The sequence below is a fragment of the Vombatus ursinus genome, unplaced genomic scaffold (assembly GCF_900497805.2).
Source record: "Vombatus ursinus unplaced genomic scaffold, bare-nosed wombat genome assembly UNPS02014799.1, whole genome shotgun sequence".
NCBI lineage: Eukaryota > Metazoa > Chordata > Mammalia > Diprotodontia > Vombatidae > Vombatus > Vombatus ursinus.
In genome coordinates this window covers 29525581-29553168 of record NW_020954577.1, presented here as the reverse complement: position 1 = coordinate 29553168, position 27588 = coordinate 29525581, and the positions used below count along the sequence as shown (strand labels likewise).

General features: G+C 45.3%; 2 protein-coding genes across 5 annotated transcripts; one reads left to right on the top strand and one right to left on the bottom strand.

Annotated features, from left to right (window-relative positions):
* Positions 1-2317: 2317 nt before the first annotated feature.
* On the bottom strand, positions 2318-13015 carry EAF1 (ELL associated factor 1). Its single transcript, XM_027872152.1, has 6 exons — positions 12736-13015; positions 11427-11521; positions 9598-9734; positions 8497-8663; positions 6594-6827; positions 2318-5251 (listed from the first exon to the last, which is right to left on the bottom strand). Exons 1-6 carry the CDS (start codon positions 12836-12838, stop codon positions 5205-5207), a joined length of 783 nt encoding a protein of 260 aa, XP_027727953.1. The 5' UTR covers positions 12839-13015; the 3' UTR covers positions 2318-5204.
* Positions 13016-13271: 256 nt separating this feature from the next.
* METTL6 (methyltransferase like 6) lies at positions 13272-25744 on the top strand. 4 transcript variants are annotated; one of them, XR_003570008.1, is made up of 7 exons: positions 13272-13377; positions 14600-14949; positions 15497-15631; positions 19668-19838; positions 20687-20828; positions 23157-23333; positions 24302-24375. XR_003570008.1 is itself a non-coding variant. In XM_027872150.1 (7 exons), the coding sequence occupies exons 3-7, from the start codon at positions 14695-14697 to the stop codon at positions 24448-24450; spliced, it is 852 nt and encodes a 283-aa protein (XP_027727951.1). In that variant the 5' UTR covers positions 13287-13377; positions 14097-14195; positions 14600-14694; the 3' UTR covers positions 24451-25744. The 4 variants fall into 4 exon arrangements, 3 of the variants coding, with proteins under 3 accessions (XP_027727950.1, XP_027727952.1, XP_027727951.1); XM_027872150.1 differs by lacking the exon at positions 23157-23333 and adding an exon at positions 14097-14195 and having other exon boundaries at positions 13287-13377; positions 24302-25744; XM_027872149.1 differs by lacking the exon at positions 23157-23333 and having other exon boundaries at positions 24302-25744.
* Positions 25745-27588: the final 1844 nt, after the last annotated feature.

Below are 27588 nucleotides of genomic sequence, written 5' to 3'. Positions count from 1 at the left end.
CATTCATTCCCTGGCTCTGTCTGCCTGTACACTGACCTATCAAAAAGCTAGCTCTATGAAAAGATGTTCAATAGGAATGTGTATGTATAGCCTCTATTAGATTGTGCACTGTCTTGGGGAGGAAGGGGGAGAAAAACTAAACTCAAAAGCATATGGAAGTGATTGTTAATGCTAGCTCTGTCCCCACCTGCTGCTCCAACAGATTAGAGCTGTGACCCCCTTGTTTGTGGGAACTTACACTTCTTCCACATTCCCTGGCATAACCCCTACAAGATACAACACCAGTTTGCTAGAGATTGGTCTAGTTTCCGACTCCCCCCGGGTGCAACCCAGCTTGGAGCTCCCACAGATTTAAGGACCTACTTAGAGAAGATTGTATTAGCTACCTCCCCTCAGCACTTGCAGGCCTCTGGCCACCTTCTTGGACAGTCCTGGACAGGATGAAAGAGTTTACCTATGGTTCTCTTTGGTCTCTGGTGCACTTACAGATCTTTGCTGGAATGTTTGTGGGAGAATCACCCCCCTTAACCAGAAATTCAAGTTTTTGTTGGTAACGAATGGATTGCAGATCTGTTCAAATCCACCGTTTGCCTGTTGCCCTTTGAATGAAGGAAGAACAAGTCCCCCAGTGATGCACCTGCTTGAAGACAGGTACCTGCCTTCATAGGAAAATGGTCAACTTTCCAGAGTGCCCACATCTCAGGCTCATGCCAAGGGGCAGTCCTTGGTTCTTCTACTGCTCTCATGCCTGTCTGGCAAAGGAAATCAGTGAAACAGATGAAGGTGTAGATTGTGGCTGTCCTTTTTAAAACAGTACAATCAGTTGGGAGGAACTTCAGAGAAGGTTTGACCCTTAGCTAAAAGAATCCTTTCTACCATATCCAGTAAGTCATCATACAGCCTTTACATGAAGACCTTCAGTGAAGGGAAATTCACTTCTTTTAGAGACAGCTAATTCCATGTGGATGTCTCTGATTAGGAAGATTCTATTTGTTGACCCTAAATCTGCCTCTGTTAATTTCCCATTCATTAGTCATAGTTTTACCCTCTGGAGCATGATACAACACATCTGATCCCTCTTTCATATAACAACTCTTCAAATATTTGAAGAGAGCAATCATCTCCCTACTAAGTCTTCTCCTTCCAATGATCATGTTCTACCATTTGTTTATGTCATGGTTTCAAGCCTCCAAACTATCTTGATATCTCTTCTTTGCACATGCTCCAACTTGTCAACGATCCTTAGAACGTACGGTACCTGGAATTGGCCACAACTGATCATATTTAGGCTGACCCAGGAAAAGAACGCTATCACTTCCTTGCCTCTTAGACCCCCTACCTTGGGTCTTCTATCTACTAAACTCTCCTCTCCCCCTTTTCCCTTCATGAAGTGCTTTTTAACTGCATTTGCCCTACTCTATACTTGGTAGTTGATTTTTCTTAATCCAATGACTTCATCCTTATCCCTGTTTAGTTTCATCTCGTTGGCTTTAACTAACATTTCAGCTCATCAAGATCTTTCTGAATTCTTATTCTGTCCTCTAATGTATTGGCTACTTCCAGTTTTATGTCATTTAAAAAGCATAAAAATCAAGTCATTCAAGACACTGATTTTCTTTAAGGTGTTCAAAACATGGCCAAGGAAAAGAGCCATGTGGCCCTCCATTGGAGTTCTGTCCAGTCTGACTGCCACTCAGTGGAATCATTAACTGCCCCACATGACCTGGGAAATCACCTGATCCAGCCTTCTTCACTGCGGAGAGATGTGCCGCCTCCAAGGTCACAGAGTTGGTAAGTCCTCTGAGTGACCCTAAATCCGGTGCTCCTTCTAATACCTCATGCTGGTCTCTCAAACTCTCTGGGTTTAGTCAATCAACTTGTTTCAACCCACTCACTTCCACTATTTTCCATCCAATCCATATCCTTTTACCTTGTTCACAAGGAGACTATCTGGCGAATGAGCTGCTAATACCTAGATGTCCACAGAAGGTCCTTGGCATCCTACTATAGGGACATCGTCAAAAAGGAAATGAGGTTAGTCTGGCATAACTTGTTCCTGGTGAACCCAGGCCAGCTCTTAGCCATCTCTTTCTCCCTTTCAAAGTGCTCATAAATCATTCCTTTAATAATTCACTTTCAAATTTTACTAGCCTTGTAAACTTCCTAAATTTAGTGATATCTAGTTTAAAGAATCATTTTTTAGATTCCATTATCATTAAGTCCATGTATGAAGGGTTATTGTAAGAAATTATTTACATTATTTCTAACTTAAGAAAGAAAAACAAAAACAGAAGACAAAAGAAGAATTGCTGACTTTAATTTCTTATTTAAATATAGTGATTTTTTTTAAAAGAGTAAACTATAAAACTTTACACACTGCAAATATTTTACATAAATGTAAACATGCATATTTCTACCCTACAGTAAAGCAGCTATGAAAATAAATTCTAGGCACAAGATTTTGAAAACTGCAATCACAAAGCCAGACAACTTTAAGTTAACTTGTTAAAATGAACTCGGGACAAGAGTGATGATGGGGAAAAGGCAATGGTAAGTGATGATCACTATTCTACTCATCTTTTACTTCAACCTACTCCTGAGTTTCCAAAATGCCACCTACCATACCACATTGGAATAATTCCATTTTTACTATAACCTAATATACATCCACATGAGAATATTTCTTTCAAAACAACATATAAATACATCACAAACACACACACACATCCTACTGAATCTGTTATCTTAATCAAGGAAAAGGGATTTTGGAATCTTAAGGTTTCCCACCACCAAAGACAAGCAAATATAAACACACACGGAAAAACATGAGACTGTTACAGACAAAAAGCAAATAAAGAATAAGTAGTCTTGGTTTCAGATAAAAATCTCGAGTTTGCAAGTATCCAAACCCTACTGTGATTTTATATGTAAAATTTAAGCACTGTATAACAAGTATTTCCGAAAGGCAGGGTTCTGAGATTTATTACTATCCACTACGACCACCAGTCTCTAAACAAATACAAAAGGATGGGAGACAAATAACAAAAGAAAATTTGAAAAATTCCACAAAATGCTTCAAAATGTTGAAAACATCCATGGCTCCCATGTCCAAGTTGTCATCCAAAGTATGCATATTCTTGGAATGCCCTACTCTCCATATTTCCCCTACCAGTCTACTATATCTGAATAACTAACCATAGTGCTACGTGCAAATAATGCGTTTACACAACTCTTTTTGACGATTAGCAAATGAACATCTAGACTTGGAGATGTTAGAACCAAGGTCCTGTTTGCTTCCTTTAGCATTTGTTTTTATTTAAAATTTAAAAGCTTACACAGGAAACCTTAGTTCAAATGACTGAAATCTGGCTCAAAGAATTGGGCAAGTTAATAATAGCAGTGAAACACTTAAATATTCCTTATTTCCAGCAATAATATAAACTGATGATGGTATTGTCCATCTCTAATGTCAACACTACCAACAGATTATAAATAAATTATCAATTCATTATAAATAAATTCTTATACTCCATTAAATTCAATCTAAGAGCCTGAGATTTGGGTAAGAACCAAAAAGTACTTAAAGGTCACAAGGCAATGAGGTTTATTCCCCCTTGAACTCCCAGCTTTCTTTGGCCAATGTGTAAGGGGAAAGAGTTTTTCTCCCCTTCCTCCTGCCTCCTAACTATGGCTCCCCTTAATTATATTCCTTTGAGCTTCCCCCATGTGTCTTGTATCCCACGATTAGATTCAAATTGTCCTTCTACTTCAGAACTGGTGTTGAAGAGCTGACAGGTAGGGGAATGGTGGGGGTGAAAAGGAGGCGTAAGTCAGGGAGGCAATAGGCCAGAAACTAATTTAAAATCTATATGCCCAGCAAACATAAGCAAAAGAATTTTCTTGTGTTAAGAAATATGTATTCTAATTATAAGCAATGGGATGTTCATTTAGACTGTATGGAGACCTACTGCATGTACACTTAATAAGGTACACTTAATCGTAACTCGGGACTGCTGTCTTAGAACATTTTCATTCTATCAGTATTTTAAGCATTTTGCAGAAGATCTGTACAAAACAGGGCATATTTTGTGTTGTTTCCAGCTATATAAATATACAACCTGTAATTTAAACATAGTTGTATAAAAGGGGGGGAATCCCCAAATCAAGGAGAGTTATGGTCCTTTCATATGGTACTTTCAAACTCACCCTGGGATACTTTTTAAAAACTCACTTCTAGTTCACACATTCAGTAGTATTCTCCCCTAACTCCTCCTACTCAGAGTCATTCCTATTATTTCTTTTTAAAAAATCCATTCCTTTAAAAATCCACTGAATCAATTACGTCCAATGAAAGCTGAACATGGGCTCGTGATTTTTCCTTATCGACTCAGTACTCAAATCTCATAGTCACTGCACCTACACATGGGATTCTTCTGTCCTGTACAGAGCCAACTTTCACTGGCCCACATTGAAACTAGAAACAAAACGGTAGTTGTGACTTTCACAGTCTAGGTACAAAGCTCCAATATGTATCTGATTGCTTTATGTACATAGATCATTGGTTTTGCTACATACCTAAGCTCTGCACACAGTAGGTGTTCAATAAATATTTGATTAAATATAATGGGAGTCATTATGGTACAATAGAGAAAGTGCTGGAACCTTGGGTTTTACTCGAATCTGCCTAAGCCTCCCTGCTTGGAATGGATCACATACAATGTTCTGTCTACTTCTGAAAGTCTCTGCCTAAGTATGTCTCCACTGACCTATCAGGTCAGGTCTAATTAGGCAAAGAAGGCTAAAACCTTCATCTCCATGTGGTCAATAATTAGAAGAGGCTTTAACACACTTTGGGGATGCTGCTTCCCCCCAAAGGCCAAATCGTTTGCTTCGGCAATGAAGATGACATGTCCAAACTAGTGACTATCACTCAACCTCTGAAAAACCAAGATTCCCTCCCTCCCCCAACAGTTCAGGTTTTCCATGTACAACGTTAACCAAAAAACAACCCTCCTAGTTATTTACTCTACAGATCTAGGTAAAACTTGTAAAACTGCATTCACTTAATATATACAAGAGCACGCCTGCTCGGGCTCAGCGACAGCTCCCCCCCAAAAGCTCTCCTTGGCAGGGGGCCTCCTGCTCATGTCCTGCTGCCTCCACATGTTCTCCTACCAAAGAGAAAGATGCAGGAAGCTCCAACGCTAGTCGTCGCTGTCACTGCCAGACTCGCTCAATTGTAAGTCATTTCCTGTAAGAACAAATCAAAAACAAAATCACAGAATTAAGTTAATGCCTTTAAATTCTTTGGCTGACGGCATTCAATATCAGCAAGTAAAGAATTCTCTTTTAAACCTTACAAGGACGGTTTTTTTTTTCTTTTAATCATTTTGACTAGTATTATAACAAATCACAAGATGTTATTAACTTCATACACTGATACTGTTGGGCTTGGTTTCAGTAATGCTGAGACTGTAAAAAGCCTGTAATTATACCCGTGGATCAGTGATGAGCACTGGGCAGGCAGAAAGTCATTACACTTAATTTGTGTTTGCTTGTGATGAGTTAACTTGGTTGGACCACCAATTCACATAATAGGAGCAGAGTTAACTCAATTAGTCTCTCCACTGTTACTGTCAGAGTTTCCAATTCCTCCACAGCTTAAACACACCAGGGAAGGATATTCATCAGTAAACACAAGCAGTATAATCAGGTTAGGGGTACAGAAAGATCCAACATATCCCTTCCCTCCCCCCAAGACTGTTCTTCCTCTTCCTCTTCTCTTTTTAATTGGCTGCAGTCAAATGCTGCCAAACGTGAATGCCTGACCTCCCTGTGTCCACTCCTAATGGCCAGAGCCTGCTGGGCCAGTGAAGGCACCCCTCCACTGAGGATGTATCAATGTGTGCAGGAAGACTTGCATTCAAGTCTTGGGGGCTGTAACTCAGAGCTAGTGCCTTCAGCTCTGGGTCCCAGAAGACTCCCCGGGACAATCAGTGGAACAACAGTGGCCGTTCCGCGTGGCTGATATGGGGAGTTCCCTACGCCGATGAAATGAAAGGTCAGGACTAAAAAACATGGCAGCTGCTGGGGGACATGCTGGTGACATAACCACACGGAAAGGACACAGTCCCCACTTCAAGGAGCTTGCACTCCAACGGGGAACACATGATGTCTATATCTAAGTACATCTATATGAGAAACACAAAGGATCTCACAAGATGGCTCTGGCAGCCTCAGGCAGGAGGCCCCCTGAAAGGAGCCTTGAAGGAAATGAGGCCACAACATCTGGGGCCCTCGAGGGAATGGGGAAAAATCCAAAGAGGCCTGTCTAGGCAAACATCTGGAGCAGCATTTTCTGGAATTCGGTTGTGTGTGCACAGGAGGAATGCTAAAACGCCAGCTTGTGCTCTCTGTTCCCACTGACATTTTCTGGGGTCAGTCATCTCCCACAAGCCCCGAATTCCTCCAGTTCACATACAACTGCCGACATTCCATGATATTCCTTCAGATGCAGTGAACAACGAGAATTTTCCTTTACTCCTGATGTCCCTAAGCCTATGAGTCGGCAGGGCGGGGACACCCCCACTCACGCAGGGTGTTCATCAGCTGGTTGTTTCCCGGAGGCCGGCCGGTGCCGTTGGCCACAGGGGTTCTGTGACTGAACTGCTGGGGAGCAGGCTGCGAGGGGGAGGCCCTGGCGGCCGGCTCGTCCCCTGCGCTGCTCGAGCTGTCGTCGTCGCTGCCCGAGGAGCTGTCCGAGTCTGACGAGCTGCTTCCGCTGGTGCTGCTCATCTGCTCGATGATTTCAACCTCTGCTCTCAGCTCTGGAACGAAAGGGCAACGTGTGCGTCAGCGGAGGAGGAGGCCACGCTGCGCTCTTTGCTTAAAGTACGTTACTTAAAATGTTTGCCTACTACAGGTTTGTGAGTTCATTAATAAGGAGAAAGCAGTCAGAGCCAAAAGACATCAATATACAATATACAATGGTGCTTTTCATGGGCATGAAGGAATCTTTCCACAGCATTTTAAGGTTGGAGCAACAGAAGGAACCGAGAAGTAAACAACATTGATTATATGAAGAAGAGAATGCCAGACTAATGAGGCAGCCTGGCACACTGGCTCTGGAGTCCAAGGACCTGGATTCCAATGCTTGCACCTGGGTGATAGCAGGTGAGTCATTTAAACTCCCTGGGACTCAGTTTCCACCTCTTAAGGGGGTTGGACAAGATGTAGATGACTTCCGAGGTCGCTACCCAGTTCCTCTATCTGTGACCCCATTAACTCCGCTGCTAAGAACATCTCCAGAAAAATGCTTTGACATTTTATAAACCATGTCCTGCCAAAGAGTAGGATTCTTTATTCTGTATGAATTAGAATCAAATTCATATCTGAAATCTTCTTGCAAACACATTATCTGTCGCTGAGACCTATCTGCTGACAGTCATGTATAAAACACGCCCTGTGCACACACTGTACAATCTATTCACTTATTTCTAACACTCCTTCGTACAACCAGAACTGACTAGACACTCATGGTCTACAACTCTCATCCAAGTGAACGGAGGGAGTCTTTAACACCTCAGTGAGTCAGAAAAACAGACTGAGCGCTTTAAGGCCTGCCGTAGAAAACATCACACAAGGACCCTGAAGGTTAGAGGCTAAAGCTGAGGCCTGGGGCCTGGGTTTTTTACATTCATTATCTGACTTGTGGAGCCCCTTGCTGACAAGGGGGACCCTGTCCAGCAGGGGCCGTTTATCAACTCCCCTCCTATCCACTGGCCCATCAGCATCTGCAGTGTTGAAAGCATTTCACACACTTGTAGTGTGGCTCAATCTCAAAGTAGCCCTCCAACTAGAAGCTACTAAAAGCCCACATTTTCCAGAGAACACATCTGAGGGTCATGAATTGGGAACAGTGACTCAGAGTTACCGGCAATCAACCACCTCTTTAAAAAGGCAAAAGTAAAACAGGCCCTGTCCTCAAAGAGCTTACATTTTAACAGGTGAGTACATGTAACAAGATAGGGCCTAACTGACCTGGGCTTATTTTGGCTCGACTATCCTGCCCTCTCTCACACCCATTCCTCAACAAAGAATAATGGAATTGTAAATGAATTAACCAACCAATCAACATGTAAGATGGCCTTTTATTCCCAAGGCCACCCTGCCCAAAAGAGGAAACTGAAGGACATTCAGGCTTCCCAATGGACTTAACAGTTTGCCTCATGTTTCACATCCACAGTACATGTTGGTTTAAATTCTGAGCTTCCAAGGGGCCCAATTTCAAGCCACTAATTCCAGAAAGAACCTTCCCGGCATCCTGGGAGGCCCCCCAGAGGAACAAGCAAGTTCATGTCTGCGTCTCCTACAAGGCAGAATCCTTAAGTGAAAATCCCAAGCATAGATTCACAGATGCTTATAAAAGCTCTTAGCGGCTACTGCTGTTCTTGTCCATCTTTCTTGAGGAGAGAGATTCCACAAACTATTACTTACCTCTCTTAATGTCATCCAACTGGGGTTCAGGTGAAGGGTTGTCTTTCACAGGAGAGGTTTTTGGTCCAATTGGGGGTTTCATTGGGGCCCTAAATGGTACAGGAGGTGGTGGTGCCCGAGCAGGGGGCTGTTCCATTCTCGCCTGGATTTTGCTGCTTCCTTCAGCTCTGAAACAAGGGCAAAAATACTTAATGAGACTAGATCATGCAATTTAGAACAGGAATATGGCCTTAGACTACAATGAACTAAAGCTATCGACTTCTTTTACACGTAAAGACTAACTTTTGCATTTTAAATACAGTGTGTTCATAAAATTTCTGGTTTCACGTGAAATAGTGTTCACTACTCAAAAAAGTCAGTGAAGTTTTATTCTCATGATATAGTAATCTAGAATACATCATGCTTGGAGTTTGTGCTTTCACCCTAGTGAAACAGTCTCCACAATCAATATGCTTTTGCCATTAGAACTCCAGGTGCCAAAATCTTTTGCCTCAGATTATCCTATTTCAACAACCACATTATCAATGAAGCATTAATCATCTTCAGAATACAATCTTTCTGAAAATGAAGATGGTTTGCTTTCTCATACGGGTCAACAAAATGACAATTCAGAGAAAGTTACGCCTAAAGCAGTAACTGACACTCAAAAAATGTATGAATAAATGAACCTGCCTACTGAACTGAAGTAACCAAGGGAAAGATAAGCATCTTTCCCAGTAGAGCACAGGGCTGGGAACAAGAAAACCTGAGTTTGCGGCCCCTCTCTGCCCTTCTTTGCCGTATGACCCTGGGCCAGTCTCAACTCAGGCCCTCTGATTTCAGTCTCTTCACTGGTACCTCTCACAGAGGCAGCACAGTCATGGATTAAGTGCTGGAGTCAAAGACCTGGCACTTCCTAGCTGTGTGCCCCTGGGCAGGTCGTTAATCTCTTTAGGCTCCAGGGAACTCACTAGAATTATCTACCAAACCATCACCTCTGCTGGGAGCTCCCCACACTGATGATGTCAGGAATCCAGTGCCTATTGTCCCACCTCACAGGAGATCCTCGGGTGGGCTCTATCAACTGCCACACGGCAGATGTGTGCTAGTATGGATTCTCACCTTGTCTTCTTGACCTGAATGCTGCTACTGAGTTTTTCCAACACGTATTCACCAGTGTCATGATTAATGATGAGAACACAGTCTTTCTGATACGGTCTTTTGTTTCCTTTGAACACAGTCATTGGAGGTGTTGATCCCTGTTGAAAGCAAAAGCATAAGACAGGAATCCTAAATCACACACGGAACACGCTGCTACCTGGAAAAAAGATGACTTTTAAAACGGCCAAGTGACGTGAATAACTGAAACATTTTTAAAAATCTCTCCACTAATTTGAATAAGTAGTTCTATCCTTCCACCAATAAAGTTGTGAATTTGGAACAAACAAACTGATTTCTGATTTACCTTTTGGATCCCCTAGGGATCAGCACAAGCAGCAATATGGTGTTTATTATCCCTGACTGGACTAAATGAACCTAACCCAGAGACAGTAATAATTTAAGCATTTTATTTCCTCTTCTAGTAATCTGGGCAATTTGTATTTTTGTAAATATTCATCCATTTCACTTAGATTGTCAGGTTTATTGGCATATAGTTGGTCAAAATAGCTCCTAATTGTTGTTTTAATTTCCTCTTCATTGGTAGTGAATTCACCCCTTTCATTTTTGATACTGGTAATTTGGTTTTCTTCTTTTTCTTAATCACATTAACCAAAGGCTTATCTATTTTATTGGTTTTTGTCCTAAAACCAGCTCTTTGGTTTATTCATTAGTGCGACAGTTTTCTTAATTTCTATTTTGTTAAGCTCTCCTTGGATTTTCAGAATTTCTAATTTGGTATTTAGTTGGGGGGGTTTTAATTTGTTCTTTTTCTAGCCTTTTTACTTGCCTGCCCAATTCACTGATCTCCTCTTTCTCTATTTTATTCATGTAAGCATTTAGAGACATAAAACTTCCCCTAAGAATGCTTTGGCCGCATCCCATAAGATTTGGTGTGTTGCCTCATTATTAGAGACAGTCATAGTTGACATCGGTAACAGGCTTTGAAGTTGCCGAAGACTTTATCTCCATAATCCGAGTCAAACCTTTCCTCCTCTTGTCCATTTCCCCCTGTGGCTAAAGAGCTTCCTCCCCAATAGTTCCCTACACCAATGGCATCACCATTCCAGACAAAAAAGTGCAGAGCCCCAGGCTGGGCCTGGAGATTCAGAGACAAAAACAAGTCTCTTTTCCCTTAAGAAGCCTTAATGTGCCCATTTTCAGTCATCTTGGGCTCAAACCTCTCTGGACCAATTCTGCTTTGGGCAGCAAGTAAGAAACATCTTACTCAGACTCTGACAGCTGGATCTGATCTGCATTGTGTCTGTTCTCACTAACTAACCCTAACCCTAATTGTGCTTCTATTCCTGAGACCTCCTGCTTCAATCCCAGTTGCCCAGACTCTCTGACCTCGGGCTTGAGCCATTCCCAGGCTTCCCAGCCTGAGATCTTCCCTGATCTCCTTTAATTCTGGACCCATGCATGGCACAGGGTCTAGATGATCACATTGGACTCAACACCCCACCTAAGTGATTCACAGCACTGGTAGGCCCCATGGACCTCGATGCACACTCCTGGTCAATTTGGCCTGCCTTCTGCCCAAGTCTCAGAGAAGCCACGTGTGTTTTAAGGAGGTGCTAATCACTTGGCAGCTAATACAACAGTCTCTAACTTTAATCAAGCATCTCTGAGAAAGGTACAGAAAAACTACTTTTCCTTTAACTTGCTGACCCTTAGTATATCATCATCTTCAAAAAATTTTAATGATAGAGAAACTGTAAATATCATACCACAGGTAAGGTACATTAGAGCAATCCTTAAGTTTTTAAAAAGACTATACATACTCAACTTACAGGAATGTGTGGTAGTGTAATTGTGACTTCATCTCCTTTGCCAACCTGGAGCTCTCCTTCACATGAAGTGTCTATGGATGCTGGTTTAAAATCATCTAAAGAAGATAAAAATTATTAGGGTAATGGCTATGTTACTACCCAAAGTTTCCTGGATATTTTTAACTAAGAACTCAAATCATACTTTTCTTATTCAGATAACTATCAAATATCAACAAAAGCTAATTCATTAAAGATTTTCTTCTTAAATAACGACAAAAAATATTAAATTGTGCCCAATACAGAATTTTAGAGTAGTTTTAAATATGGTCTCAATTAGTCTTGCACAGAAACTATAAAAAAAGGAATGCCATCTTGATTGTAATGAGGAGGAAAGGAGTTACCACAATGTTTCTGGATCTGACAGACTTTTCTGTGATGTGTAAGAGGAAAAACCAAAGCAAGCTAATATAATGGTAAAAGCATTGGTCTGAGGCAAGAGAAAAGGGTGATGAGTCTGTGATTACCTCAACAACCCTGGGAAAGTCATTTAAACTCAGGCCTCAGTTTCCTCCTTTGTAAACTGTGCAGAACTGGGCATTTCTAAAGGTTGCTCCCACCTCCAAAACTGTATGATTCTTTATTACTTCGATGTATCTTGTCCTCCAAGTTCAACTAAAACACAGACATGAACATTTGCACTGTTGTTAGAAAGTCCTCCAGAGCAGGTCAGCAGTGAGCATTCAGGCTACACCCCATCAAGCCCTGCCCTCCCTCCCCCTCACCCCAAGTTCAGCCCCCTTCCTCAGAGACCTCTGGGGGCAGCTGGGTGGTGCGGCGGATGGACCACCGCTCCTGGAGTCGGAAGGACCCGAGTTCAAATCCAGCCTGGACTCTTACTAGCTGTGTGACCCTGGGCGAGTCGCGCAGCCCCAACGGCCTCCCCCCGCCCAAGCCCTCCGGGCCGATCTCGACGCTGCTCAGCCCGCGGGAACAAACAAAAGCGCCCCCCGGTAAGGAGGGGCTGGCCCCGGCCGGGCTGCGGGTGGAGTCACGGCGGCGGCGGCGGTGAATCAGCGCCCGGGACGCCGAGGGGGGCGTGGGCGGCCGCCCGGGGCACGCACGGCCTGAGCGTCCCTCCGCCCACGGCCACGCGCGGCTCCGCAGGGGGTCCGCGGAAGGGGGAGGGGCCTCCTCCGCCAGGGCCCGGGCCCCGCCCTCGGCCTCCCCCCCCCGGGCTGGGGGGGCACGGGGGGGCGGGGGGGGGGAGGTCTCTGGGGAGTCTAGCAGGAATCGGGGCGGGGGCCCACCCCGGGGTCCCGGGCGTACTCACAGCGGATGGTGTGGAAGGAGGACTTGGGCCTCTTCTCGAAGCTCTCGCCGAGCTTCAGGCCGTGCTCCTCGCGGTCCAGCAGCGGGTTCGCGGTGCCGTTCATGGCCCTTTCCCCGCCGGGGGAAGCGGCCTCCGGTCACCGCCCGGTCGGACTCTTGCGCCGGCTTCCTCAGCGCCGCCCCCGCCCTGAGGGCCGGCCGGCACTTCCGGAAGAGGCCGGGGGGGAACGGTGCAACCGAGACACCGCTCCGCTCCGAGGCTGAGAGTGGGGCGGGTGCGACCCCCAACAGAGGCCGGAATCTCCTCCTGCCCTTCCGCCGCGCCGGGGGCGGGGTCTGCGGGGAATGGGGAGGGAGCTTCCGGCGTCGACGCTCCTACCGGAAGTGGGGGCGGGGAAGTGCTACAGGGAAAGCGTTCCGATCGAGGCCCGGGGCTAAGCGCACTTCCTGTCCGCCCTGCCCTCGCGGGCTAAAGAAGAGCGCGCCGGAGAGGGTACGGGGCACGCTTTTCTCTGGGAGGGGAACGTCCCTTCTCCGCCCGTCCCAGGACTCGTCCGTGCCCCCGCGCCCCCGGCCCAGGCTCCGCCCCTGCCCCAGGCCGACTCGGCCGCTCCAGGTTTAAAGCTGCCTTCTCGCCACTAGGGTAGGTAATGCCACTTAGGGTTGTGCCCATTCTACGGATGAGGAAGCTGAGGCCCTCGAGACCCTGAGTCCTCGTCCTGGCCCCTCCACTTACCAGCTCTATGGCGACACACAAGCTCTCTACCCACCCCCCACCTCAGTTTCCCGATTTGTAAAAATTGTGTTGCAAGATCAAGGTGGAAAGAGCCCGCGACCCTAGAGTCGAAGGAAACGGGTTCAAATCCTACCTCTGACCCTTACTAGCAGTGTCCCCCTGGGCACGCCCCACCCAACTTCCTTGGACCTCTGTTTCCTCCTCTGTAAAACAAGGGGGCTGGACCCGAGGTCCCTTCAGCTCTGCCCCCCCCCAAGCATGGCCAAGGTAGGGGAGGGGGTGTCTAGTCCCCAGCCCTGGAACTACAAAGACAGGCCTGCCCTCAGGGGGCTTACATTCTAATGGAAAGCCCACCCACGGAAAGGGGCTACTCTCCCTCCCACCGGCCAGGACGGGCCACGGGGTCCTGGGCTCCACCAGCATTTTCCTACAATCCTGGGTACTTGGTCTTGAAAACTCGGGGTGTGCAGGCCTGGGGGTGGCTGGGTTGATGTTACACACACCCTGCCCCCCCCAACATTTGCAATTTTTTCCTTCTTGTTCCCACGCAATGGATGTAAAGAAAATCACATAGACAAGTGCCTGGCACATAGTAGGCATTTAATAAATGTTGTTTGATTTTTCAGGAATTCTCTGTTTGCTCAACCATCCTCTAGGGAAGGGAAGAAAATATAACAACAACAATAATGATTGCTTATATTTATATAGCGCCTACTGTGTGCCAGGTACTGTGCTAATTACTTTACAGTTATCTCATTTGAATAAGCAGTTATATAGTGCCTACTGTGTCTCAGCCACTGTGCTAAGTGCTTTATAGTTTTTATCTCATTTGAATAAACATTTATAGTGTGCCTACTATGTGCTGGTACTGTGTACTTGTGACATGCAAAACTACAGCCACACAATAAACCAGTTACTATGTAGCTTCTAATCTAATGTAAATTAAGACAACAGAAATAGGATATAAAATGGTTTTCATTCAGCAGTAAGACCTGCATTTTTGCTAATTGGGAATTACCTACTTGGATTGTTGATTAAGCAAATAAAGCTTTACAGATACTATCTCCTTTTACCTTATCCACCTTAAAATGTTTGATTTATGGTATTCTCATTTTCATTCCTTTTTTAGCTCCCGATCTTGCCTGAGTTATGGGATTTGGCTGCCTGAAAATAAATATGGGGAAATACGGTTAAAAAAATTATCCTCAGAAGGGCTGCCAGAAGATGGATTCATCTGGGAATTACAAGGGGTTACAGGTGGTAATGTCCGCTGGAGGAGAGGATCCAGGTCAGGAGAAAGAACAAGAGGCCAGGCCTCAAAGCGGAGATGGTCGGGTCGTGTCTGCCTTTAAACAGGCAAAACTGGAAAAGGAGGCCCAGAAGAACTGGGACCTGTTTTATAAGAGAAATAGTACCAATTTCTTCAAAGATAGACACTGGACCACCAGAGAGTTTGAGGAACTGAGGTCATGTAGGGAGGTAAGCCAGCTGAATGGGTGGAGGGGACGATACTGGTGCTGATTGACGTCTTCTCTGTAACTTACAGTGTGAGCGGTTGAGTTACTCAGCCAGGTCACAAGACCTGTGGTGTCAGAAGTGGGACTTAACCCGGGTCCTCCTGAGTTCTGAGGCCAGCTCCAGCCCAGAAGTGCCAGCACTTAATGAATGCTGGTTGACTACGTCCTTGTGGGTGTTGAATAATTGCCAGTGAAAGGGTCTCTGGTTTTGGAGATTCATTAAATGCTTGAGGGCGTCTTTTCTTCTCTCCTGAGTTTGTTTCAGGGCTGTTGTAAGCTCTGGGCATCTTATTAAGCTTGTTTGGTGCTTGTGACATGGAAAATACAGCTGGCCAACAAACCACTTACTCAAAATTTAGCCCAACACAGATTAAGACAACAAAAATAGAATATAGAATTATCACATGCTTTCTATTCAGCAGTAAGACCTGAATTTTTAATAGGTGAAAATTAGCAATTTCCTTTGCTGATCGTGCAAATATAACATACATTCTTTTTTTTCCCCCCAGTTTGAAGATCAGAAGTTGACTATCCTTGAAGCTGGCTGTGGGGTTGGAAACTGTTTATTCCCACTTCTCGAAGAAGATCTAAATATCTTTGCTTACGCCTGTGACTTCTCACCCCGGGCCGTAGAGTATGTTAAGGTTGGTGTAATAGGCATGTGATGATACTTTTTTAAGAAAGAGGATTCTCAGCGATGAAAACTGTCCGTTTACATACAAGTTTGATTTGGCACAATTGAGGCTAAATTAATCCTTTGCTCTTTTAATTGATGTTACCAATTAGTGCTAATTGTACAAGAGAAAATAAGTTGGTTATGTGGATATAATGAGTCTCCAAAACTAATTTCTCTGACCAGCAGCCCTTTTGGTAACTGGCAGAATGAAGGCCAGAAGGTCCCTCACCCATTTTGTCACTCTCGTGACCCATGCCGACTAACTCTTGAATTTGAAACGTAGAGTGGCCGATAGACGAGACTTTGGAAGTCATTTTTGCCTTCCTCCTTCCCAAAACACAAAGCCCTCTGAGGACATCCTCAGCAGGTGAATTGTGACAACTCTCAGTGATCCCCGCCTGTTTTAGGTCAGCACTGATTGTGAAACCTCTTTCCTTGTGTTGCACTGAGATCTGCTTTCCTGCCATTTCCATCTGTCCCTGAGGGCCAAGTAGAACGAGCCTGCATGACAAAGTTGCAGGCAGCTCTTTACTTTCCTCAGCTAACCATTCCACTTCAGCTGTTCTTTTGGCCTGGGCGGTACCAGGTCCCACAGCATCGAGGTCATTGTCCTAGGACCAGCTGGCATCATCCAGTGGACCTTTCAAAAAGGACTCCAAAAGCCAGGCTTAGTCTTGTCCGTCCGCTGTAGTCTGACCAGGGCAGGGCCCAGCAGGACTTTGTCTTCCCTCCCTCTGGACAGTAGGCTTCTGACACCTAGAAGAGTCTTGAAGAGTCCCTGGCTTTACCACCGGCAGAATTTCCTTAAGTTTGGCCCCTCTCTCAGAGGAAAAGGTGCAGAGTAGAGCCCAGGGTGGGTGGTGTTAATTCTGCTTTTCTATAGCATACTGTCCACATTCCTGCAGGAACATGTCCCAGCCAAGTTCAGTCTGGGGGCTGCACATCACGCTACTACTTTGGAAGTGGAGGTCTCTTTTACCTGAACTACCTGGGGTTGGAATAGACTCTCACTGATGTTCCGTCCACCTCTGAACGTGCCTTGTAGCCCCTTCTCCCCATTTTGTGGCTCAATTGTTTCTTCAGTCACCTCCGAATTAAGTCCTGAGGATGCCAGGAAATGAGGAGAGGCTGCCCTGCACCCCTACCCTATAGCCTTTCACCTGGATCATTGCTAAGGCTTCCTGTTCTAATCAGTGTTCTTTCCTTACCCTGGTCCATACCCCTCTGCAGCTATCGAGCTCCCTCCGGAGACTTCCACATCACTGTTTTGGACAAAAAAGTGCAGAGCCCCAGGCTGGGCCTGGAGATTCAGAGACAAAAATAAGTCTCTTCCCTCTCAAGGAACCTCAGTGTGCCCATTTTTCAGTTATCTTGGGCTCAAACCTGTCTGGACCAATTCTGCTTTGGGCAGCAATTGGAAAAATACTTAGAATGGTTTGCCATTTCCTTTTCCAGTTGATTTTACAGATGAGGAAACTGAGGCAAACAGGGGTAAGTGACTTGCCAAGGGTCACACAACTAGGAAGTGTCCAAGGCCAGGTTTGAACTCACACAGTTCAGTATTCCTGACTCTAGGCCCAACACTTTAGCTCCCTGACTGCCACAAGTGTCTCCCCTTAGCTGTTTTTCTTGACTCAGGTCTTAAGATTTTCCTTATTTCCCTATTAGTTTCATCTTGTTAGTCTCTTCTTACCATCTCAGCAGAGGACTTTCCGATCTATCTTGGTCAGTGTTGAATGAATGTGTAGATTTGAGAATCCACAAAGTAGGTTTGTGGGAATCTGAGTTCAAATATTTTGAGTTTGGAATTCTGCCCAGTGAGTTACTGTCAGCCTGCAAGACCTACAATCCTGGGCTACCTTAGTGACAGCTGGAAAGAATGTTGGAGTTCCATGGGATTCCAACGCATTGAAAAACCTCTTACTCTCAGAAGAAAAGATGTTCTGCAGCGATCACCTATCCCAGACGCTTCACAGAGAAGGAAAGGATGGCTGTGGGGTGGACCTGAGCATTCAGAGAACTGCCGAGGGGAGGAAGCTGATGCCTTCCCAAGCCTGGAGGTCTGGAACTTCTGCTGGCTGTTCCATTAAAAAAAAAAAAAAAGCCCTCTCTTTGCCAGAAAAATGTTTCAAACTATAGGAAATAGGAAGCAAAATGTGGAAATGACAGGTCTTCACTAGCCAGCAAGTGATTGATATGTAAAGTACATTTATGTTCACCAAATTTACAAGGATTACATTTATTTATCCTGCCTAAAAAATTTTCATAAAAAATGTTCTAGCTTTAAGATAAAAACTATGTATATATTTTTAATATATTTATGTATACGTGGGGTATATGTGTTGTGTATGTGTTTGTATATGTGTGTTTCAGCCTGAGTTGAAATACTTTGAATGGACTTTAGAGGAGAAAATGCTTGTCATAAACATGAACCAAAAGTTTATCTTCACGAAGTTGTAAGTTGTCTTGACAAAAATATGTATTTTATGACATGTTAGAACATACACATGTGGGTACATCTATACAAATACATACCTTCATATGTGCGTATGTATATAGCATATTAGACCTGTGATACAGGCCACTTCAGCTTGCCTGGGCCAAGCCCCGAAAGCCTGAGGGACTTGCCCCAGGTCACCAGGGGCCAGTAGAAGCCGGAGGCAGGACTGGAACCTAGGTCTTGCTGACTTTGAGGCAGGCTTTCTGTCCAGTCCTCTATGCAGTCTCTCAAGAGCAAAATACATGAAAATACATGCTGAGAACCTAAGGGCCCCATGAGCCCAAACACCAAGGTGGCCTTGAGGGTGGAAGGGAAGGGCAGGGAGCATGGCCCAGTTCTGTGCCCCACTGACACCACGACTACCTACCCAGGTTGGGCCTTCTCTCTTAACTTATTTGCCATCTGGGGCTTTGGTGAGGAGAAATAGTGGCCAGTGAGAGGAGGGGAGGAGGTGGTGGATTTGGGCTCAGTTTGTCCCTTTCTGACTGCTACCAGTAGAACTGGAGTGGGTGGGGAAGAGGAAAGATGGAGTTGAAGCCTGAAACTGTAGGAAAAGGACTTGTCCCCCCCCCCCCCCCCCCCCCCCCCCCCCCCCCCCCGCCCCTTTGGATTCCTGATAATGAGGCTTCCTAGGCACAAAAGACACCCATCTGGACGGAGGAGGCTGGGCCCCACCCTTCCTTGATTGTTATCCTTATCTGGTTTTCCAAATAGAAAGTCAGCCCTTAAATAACCTAGAGGTAATCGGTTTACTATCTCACCCTGTATTTGTCCGTCACCCAGCATTTCCTAAGTACTTAACAATTTGCTAGGCATTCTGGGTTTACAGAGAAAAAGTCAAGCTTATCTTCTACCATAGGTTTATAAAATGTGCATTTTTGAAGATCAGGGGGCTTCTAAGTAAAATGCAATATGTAGCAATTAAATCCTGTTATTTGTAACAATATTTAAATGTTGGGGACTTCTGCCTTAGATAAAGTGCCAGGGGCAGAAATGAGAGTCTCAGCTTTCTAGCAGAATTTGACAGCTGCTTTGTGAGAGACTGCCACCTTCTTGGTTGAATCATCTACAAGCAACAGCGCACATCCTGTGTATACATTGCTCTGACATTTATTTCCCATAGCATGAGTTACATATGTTGTAACCAAACTATTATGACATCACAAAACTGTTGCAATGTTATGAAACGACCAGTGTCGTCCATAATATAACGAAACAGCCAATGTCCCTGTTATTACCAAAGTCACTGCCCTCTGTCAAAAGGTTTCGCCTGATGCCATGTTTTCACAAAATTAATTCATGCTGTTGGGTTAATTCAGCTCATGCCCTCACCAGCAGAGTTAAGGCAAGGGTAATCTCATTTTTTACTTTGTTCCCCCAGCATTCTAATACGGTGCCTTACATATAATAGACACGATAAATGGTGAATTTGAATTATTTCAATGTTGGCATGATTTAATCATGAAACAATTTTTCACGTTTTCTTCCTTTCCCTGCTGAATAGCAAAACCCTCTGTATGACGCTGAGCGGTGTAAGGCCTTCCATTGTGATCTCACCCAAGATGATCTCCTGGAACATGTCCCAGCAGCCTCTGTCGATGTCGTCACCTTGATATTTGTGCTTTCTGCCGTTCACCCTGACAAGATGCACCTGGTCTTGCAAAATGTTTACAAGGTAGATGAGAGCCTGATTGAGGGGAGGGGGAGGCTTTGGAATCACGCTCCCTAGAAAGCCCTTGGGGGCCACCTTCTCCTTTGGTCTGTTGTACTATGTGTGTGTTAGGGTTCAGAAACTGTCTTTGACTTTGCTCAGGAGATGATGTGGGTCAAATAAATTGTAGTAAATGGATTCAGATACTTCATGGTGCTGAAAGATAAACTTTGAAGAAGAGTTAAAATGTTTCCTATTTGGATGTAGGTAACAAAGTTCAGGAATTTAAAGGAAGGTTGCATGGCTTGTGAATGAGTGTCCTGTGCCTTCTGGTCCCTGGAAGAGGAAGCTGGTCAGCTTCAGGCCAACCACAGATGAACTGGACTCTGTAGTGACTGTTGGGGGAGCAAGGCCTTTGAAAGAAAGAGAGAATCTTTCTTTTTACAAATAGCTATGTAATTATTAGCTGTGTGACCCTGGGCAAGTCACTTAACCCCTATTGCCCCACCCAAAAAAACAAAACAAAACAAAAAAAGAAAGAAATAGCTATGCAGAGGAACACTTGGTTACAGATAAAGCCCTGAATGTTGTGGTTTGCCATTTCTTAGATATTTGCAGGAATGGATACAACCACTAAAAGGCATGTTCAAAGCTTGTCCTCTTAAGCAGCTGAGGCAGTGGTCTCCTTTTTTCTATTCATTTGATTGCTGTCCCACACATCTCATCAGTAATCCAGGTTAGCTCAGCCTAGAACTTTCACAAGCTTGAGTTAGTGGTGTCTGAATTAAGGAGATTTCAGTTGACATTCAATTTTCATTGAGCTTTTACTTAATACATGGGAATAATATACAATATATGTTTGTGTTCACTAGGTATTAAAGCCAGGTAAATGTGTCTTGTTTCGAGACTATGGGCTGAATGATCATGCAATGCTGCGGTTTAAAGCTGGCAACAAGCTGGGAGAAAACTTTTACGTTAGACAAGATGGGACCAGGGCCTATTTCTTTACTGATGGTAAGAGAAATGAGGGGGCAATTTCCCTTTAAATTATTTTTTGTCAATTTTCAGTTGTTCATTGGACTATAATTAATTCTGATGTTGTTGTGGGTGACACAGTTTATCCGTGAGAGTTTTGTACAACCCTTTTTCATCTTTCTGTTCTGGTATTTAGACAGAGCATGACATGGTCAGTACAGACCAATGGTTTGCCAGTAAGATTTTCACATTTCAAAACAAAGCATGAGACAGAACATTTACCTGCCTAACTGAGCTCTGGACTTTGAAGGCAAGAGAGGGCAGTGAGGAATAAGTGTTTGGAATGAACCTCAACAAATTTTATGGCTCATTGATTGAGGACCTGAAATGTATCCTATGCCCTCACAAGGGCGTCTCTCAGCACGTTACGTTTTGTATAGCTGTAGAAACCAAAGCCAGACATTATGCAGGAAAAATTCTCAGTCCTTGACTGCTTTGTATGTAGGCAGGGAGCACTGGAATGCAAAAGCCCTCTAACAAGAAGTATTTATTTAATCCCTTCTGTTGGGCCCAGCACTGTGCAGGTCATGTGGGGAGAGGCAGACATTTATAATGAGGTTCCTCCCTCAGAGACTCAGTAATGTTAGTGGAGACTCAAAACCCAGACATATCGATACAGAGATCGATCTGTCTGTCTCCACATATATATCTGTATGTCTTTGTGTAGATGTGTGTAAAGTGTTCAGAGAACAACGTAAGACAAGAATGTAAAGTAGTAGGTTGCATGGAAGAGGCTAAAAATGCTATTGGAGCACAGAAGAAAGGGAGCTCGAAGCTCGGAGACAGTATTTAAGCTGGAGGGGAAGGACTTGAAGTTGGAGCCAGCGTTCGGTGTCTTGAAGTCATTCAGGTGTAATAAGAGCCAGACCAGGACCCGGATGAGGGCGTGTCTGCCGTTGTAGGTGCCTAATGAATGCTTCGAGAATGGAGAACAAGGGACGGCCAGGAGAGGTGTCTGAGGAGAAGTCAGCAGCACTGAATGATGGATTGAATAGAATGAGCTGTAAAGGAAAGGGATGAGCGAACCCAAAGGGGGTCAGGGAGGGTTTTTGGAAGAGGAAACATGGGCATGTTTGTGGGCAGTAGGGACGCAGCCTAGGAGCACACAACGATCAGTGAGAGAATGGGGGTGACAGATGGGGCAGTCTGCTGGAGGAGAAGGGATAGAATGGGGTCACTCATGAATTTCAAGGGGTTTGCCTGGTCAGTGGGAAGAGCCACCTTCCGGTGAGACGGGGTGAAGGAGGAAGAAGTCTTGGGAGACATCTGAGTGATGCAGCTTGAGGGGGGGGGAAAGGAGCTCTCAGCATGTGGCCTCCATTGTTCTAATGAAGCGTGAGGCAAGCTCTTAGGGGCAGGGAGAGCCCTGTGGAGGTGAGGAGGGGTGAGAAGGCTTGGGAGAGCGAGTGCAAGGATCACCTTCAAGCAGAGGTCCAGGTGAACTGCCGTCACATAAGGTGTACTGGACCCAGATGGCACTATCGTGTGACTTTTGTGAAAAGGAGGGAGGGTGGCAGGGCGAGATGGGCCATAGGACCAGAGGGCAGTGGGACACTGAGGCACCAAAGGCCTTCGGGGCGCTGACAGCTGTGCTGAGGACAGTGACGGTGGGTGGGGAGAGCCCGGGTGAGGGGCACCTGGCTTCTCACAACTGATAGGAGTCACCTTACAAAAGACTAGAGATCAGGGCTGCTTTTGTCTAGACCGCACTTACCTCTGCTCCATGCATGTCTGTAGAGACTGGTCCAAATTAATAGTTGTCAAACTAATGAAGGATAGGGGAGAAGAGAAGCCAAAATGCTGAGCCTTGGGACCTGCAGCAATGATAGTGCCGGTAATAGAAAGAGGGGTGCTTGCTCCAGGGAAAAGAGCGAGCTTGGTTTTTGGAGGTGACGCCCAGCCTTCTAACAGCAGTGTCTACGAGACCCCAGAGATGAAGAACTAGGAAGCGGGTGGGGCGGAATTTGGAAGGAGACTACGCGGGTGCCATGACTGTAGATGGAGAAAGAAGAGGGGAGAGTGCCCAATAGTAAATGAGGGAGGAAGAGAATCCGTGTAGCCACAGGCCGTGTCAGAGAGGGGGCGTTCAGGAGGTACAAATGCAGCCGAGATTAGAGAGAGTGAGAGGGGAGAAAAGGTGCTGCATGTAAGGGTAAGTGGGTCAGCGGTGACCTTTAAAAGGGTGGCGTCTGTGGAATGACTGGGAGGGAAGCCAGAAGTGAAGGTGCTTGGAAGGACACTGTCCAGAGGAAATGCAAACAGAGGCAGCTTCCTGCAGTGATCAGGTTTTCTCCATTTGATTGGCAGGAGCTCGAGGGTGCAGCAGGCTCGGGGGAAGTCTGCATGGCCTTGTAGGTATGGGGAAAGATGCATGGAAAACAGAAATCTCCTGAGGTTGCAATGAATGAGGAAAGTTTGTTAAAGCTGTTTGCTGCCTTCCACATTATTGCTTCTTTTCCGAAAGGCATGAAATGGAGCCCACAGGTAAACAGTTTAAAGCCAGGACCTTCCAAAGGGCCTGTTTCCTCAACCCCAAGGTCGCTGTGTTAGGACCGGTTGTACGGTGCAGACTGTGCTTTGGACTTGGCCTTCCTCTTCATGGCAGGGGAAGGGAAAGATTATGATACACAGTCACCAGGATTTTTACTTGGGTTCCCCTACCTCCGGCCTCCCCTGAGTAGTAGAATAAATAAGGTGCTCAGAGTAAAGCAGTCAAGGGTGTGGAGCCTTTTTGTGAACACAGCCAGCTTTGAAATTCATGTCTTTCCTTTTTGGTTGAATGCGGACATTGTACGTTGTTCAGCACAGTGCCTGCCTGGCATGTAGTAGGTGCTTAATAAATGCCTGTTCATTGGTTCTTTTGAGGGAATCAATAGTGGACTGTGCTGGGCGTGGAATAGGTATTCCTTAGATGATCTTTGGATTGAATTAAGTAGGACACCTACCCTGAACGTGTGCAAGGTGGCTTACGTGGGGCAGGTTGGAGCTGTCCCACTTTATACTGGAAATGTGTGGTCTGGAAGAGAAGGAGTTTTTGGGTGAGTGACCACTTGGGGTCATGGAAACCACTCAGAACTTGGAGTCAGGAAACTTTTCTGTCGTTTCTGGCTCTGCTTCCTACAGCCCATGTGGCCTTGGAAAAGTCATTTTACTGTGCCCCACTGAAGGACTGTGACCCCTGAGATCCCTTCCAGCTCACAAGTCTATGAAAGCCATTTCCTGTAAATTAAAATTTCCACCTGTGTGTAAAAATAATGAACTTGTAGGAAATGGAATCTTGTTGTCTTTCTTTTCCATTAAAGTAAAACCTAACCTAAAATGTCAAAGTGAAATTATTCAAGTGTTTAAACAAAAACATGGTCTTAGCTTCCCTCGCTGCCTTGACCTGGTGAGGTGATAGAAAAGCTCTCCAGGCAGAGATCATCGGTGCCATTTACCTTTCCCTCTTCTAGTGTTCCTGGCTCAGCTCTTCTGGGCAACAGGATATGAAGAAGTAGTCAATGAGTATGTCCTTCGAGAAACCGTGAATAAGAAAGAAGGCCTGTGTGTACCAAGAGTTTTTCTTCAGAGCAAGTTTCGGAAGCCTCTAAGGACATCGTGATTCTCAGTACCGTGATCATAAGTCTCAACTCTTCACAGAATAAAACAACTTGGGGCAGAGGTACTCGGTTAAAAACAAGTACTTTTGTCACAATTTAGGAATTCACTTCTTCAGACGATCCATTATCTCAAATGGGGACCTTTCCTCCAACGGTGCAGAGCACAGACCATCTATACCTTCTTATTCTTCACCGTTCTTGTCTGTGTCTTCCCTGCCACAGGCCAGAGGCCCAGAGCCTCTGGGTCAGGCTTCTTACCCTGCGCCTGTGAACTTTTATCAATAACATTTCAATAACTGTATTTCAATACAATTGGTCTCCTTTGTAATCCTATGTATCTTATTTTGTGCTTTTAAAAACATGATTCTGAGAATAGGTGTTTAGGATTTGACAGACTCCCATGGGGGTCTGAGACACGAACAGAGGTTTAGGACCCCTGCTCCAGGTCTTTTGACATTCTGTGGGAGCCCATGAGGGTTTGTTGACCCTCACACTCTATCATATCTTGTGACTGGCCCACCTCCTTGTTCAGGCATGTTCTGGAGGATGCCTTCCATGCTTAATGGGCGGCAACTTGAGGCAGAAAAGTTATGTTACAACGTTATGGCCTTGTGCTCACTTGTGTCGCCCTCCACGTTTTCTTGTAAGTAGACACCACTGAAGGGGGGGAATCATTCAGTGATCAGGGTGTTTAACCTTCAAGAACGCAGTACCACGAGGTCTGTGTGCCAATAGGAGACACCAGGGCTGGCCTGGAAGCCACGGAATAGAAAGAAATGGGGCTTTGTCCCACTTCCCAAGTCCAGAGAGAAAGGAAGTCACATACCCCAGTTTTGTTTCAGAAAATATGGTCAGAAGGCATATACACGGTGAGGTTTAGCGGCAGGCTTGGCCCACAAGCTCTGAGAGCTCTTAGACAAAAACACAGGGTTTTGGTGTCTTGTGTGGTGCCTCGCTGCTAAGTAGCTCATCCTCACCTTCGGTAACTTGGCTTCCAAGGATGGGCTGTTAGAAGAGACAAGTGGCAGGGTAGGGGATCCCATTCCATCTTAGTTTTACCCCACAAGTGGACGTCCCCTGACGGCTGTGCATGAAGGAGTGGGCCTCAGCATGCCCGTCTGAATAACAGTTGTTCTGTTCTTTAAGTCAGCTTCAGGCTCCCAAAACCTGTCTGTCACTGTGCACTACTACGATGGTTATTCCCAGGCATTACTTTAAAACAAGCCAAGAGAAAGGTAGAGGGTCTTTATATTTTTGTTGAAAATAAGGGAGGTTTTTAATAAATATATTTCAGAATCTTCTTGTGTGAACTTTTATGGGAATGGGAGGAAGAGGAAGGAACACATCTGGGGGAAAATGGGGGATTGTGGATGTTTTCTGCTCACTGCTCCCCACATCCTTGGGCTAGGAACAGATGTATCTGCCTCCAGCAAATACAATGTTGGGCCACAAACACAGATGCCTCCAGACAAGTCTGAAAAGGAATAGAATAATAACAGCAGAATATGTTAACTCTCTTTTCACTCCACTGCCTGATTTTCCTTAAGTCTGCTGTGATGGTTTTAAGGCCCAGCCACTTGAACCAGTGCTTATCTTGACAGTTGCAGTAAGGCATAGTCACAAGGTAAGAGGACAGGTGGACAGTCGATCTCACAGACTGAATACCCAGGGGCCTTCGGGGCCCTCTTGGAAGTCCCAGGACACTCCTGGATAATCCAGTGACAAAGCTCTGTCACAGGTGAGAAAAGATGGTCAGAATAGATTGGAGCAGCATTGACTCGTCTTCATGGAGAGACAGATAACGTGAAGAGCTGAAACGGAAGTAAGGCGTTGGTTGAAAACAGTGAATGTTTCCAGAGTCAGAGCTAGGGCAGACTGTGGCCTCCTCCCACCTGCTTTGGAGAACCTGCGCATGAACTTTTCTGAAGCCTGGAGCCTTCCCTGTTAGACGTGGGACTCGATTTAGCACAAGATGAATCCAGGGCAGAGAACGAGCGTTTCTGGCATAGAATACACACACATTTAAGTCTTTAAAAGTACTTTTCCTTTCCGTTCTCCAAACATACTTGTCCTGTGTTGCCACTGTGACCTCCCAGACCCAAACATCTATCCCTTCTGTTTGTTTGATATGAATATGAACCTCCTTGGGGGTAGGGACTGTGGGGCTTTTTGTATTTGTAGCCCAGCACTTAATACAGGGCCTAACACAGAGTAAAGGCTTTGTTATTCAGTCAAAGCATCCCCGTCCCTTCTCCCTGCCTATTTTACATAATCCTAATTCCAGCTCTACCCCGAGGAAGTAACCATCCATCATTGTATCCAAATAATGGAGATAGTTCTCAGGAAATTTCTGTCCTGGATCCTACAGTTGGAGCAGGAAGGCATGGTATAGGCCACCTAATCCAACCATCCCATTTGATTAATGTGGAAACTGAGTCTCAGAGAGGACCAGTGACTTGCCAGGGCCAGGAAACTAAGAACTGTCAAAAACAGGCTTTGAACCCAGTTCTTCCTAATCCCAAATCTATCCACTAGACCACACTGGGAGTCCACAGACCCACATGAAGCAGAAAGAGGGTTAAGAGGAGGGTGTGAAGTGTATTCAGTGGTACTTTTAGAGAGCACTGCTGGGATATGCTTCTGTCTAGTGCTAGTACCTGTCTTACAGGATTACTGTGAGAAAGACAAACCAGAAAATGCTTTATGACCCTGAACTATTACTATTTGTCATGTTAGACTTTTTAAAGAATTTCAGGGGTAGCGAGGTGGCGCAGTGGATAGAGTACCGGCCCTGGATTCAGGAGTCCTGAGTTCAATTCCAACCTCGGACACAACACTTACTAGCTGTGTGACCCTGGGCAAGTCACTCAACCCCATTGCCTAGTCAAAAAAAAAAAAAATTTCAGTAAGCATTTGTTAAGTACCTACTATGTGCCAGGCACAATGCTAAGTATTAGGGATACAAAAACAAGATAACATAGACTCTGGCCTCAAGGAGCTTATGATCTCCTGGGAGGACCCACACCCATATAAGTAAACACAACATACATGGGACGTGATTTCCTGGAGAAGGCCAGTAGAACAGGACTTTCTGAAGGCCCAACAGGATAGGCCAGAGTGGGATAGCAACACTTGAGGCG

Coding starts and splice junctions, on each gene's coding strand:
- METTL6 (XM_027872149.1), top strand. CDS start 14,695: ATGGATTCATCTGGGAATTACAAGGGGTTACAGGTGGTAATGTCCGCT. Junction 19,839..20,686: donor TCTTGCAAAATGTTTACAAG/GTAGATGAGAGC, acceptor TGTGTTCACTAG/GTATTAAAGCCAGGTAAATG. Junction 20,829..24,301: donor GGCCTATTTCTTTACTGATG/GTAAGAGAAATG, acceptor TCCCTCTTCTAG/TGTTCCTGGCTCAGCTCTTC.
- EAF1 (XM_027872152.1), bottom strand. CDS start 12,838: ATGAACGGCACCGCGAACCCGCTGCTGGACCGCGAGGAGCACGGCCTG. Junction 11,522..12,735: donor CTCCTTCCACACCATCCGCT/GTGAGTACGCCC, acceptor TATCTTCTTTAG/ATGATTTTAAACCAGCATCC. Junction 5,252..6,593: donor CCAGCTGATGAACACCCTGC/GTGAGTGGGGGT, acceptor TTGTTCTTACAG/GAAATGACTTACAATTGAGC.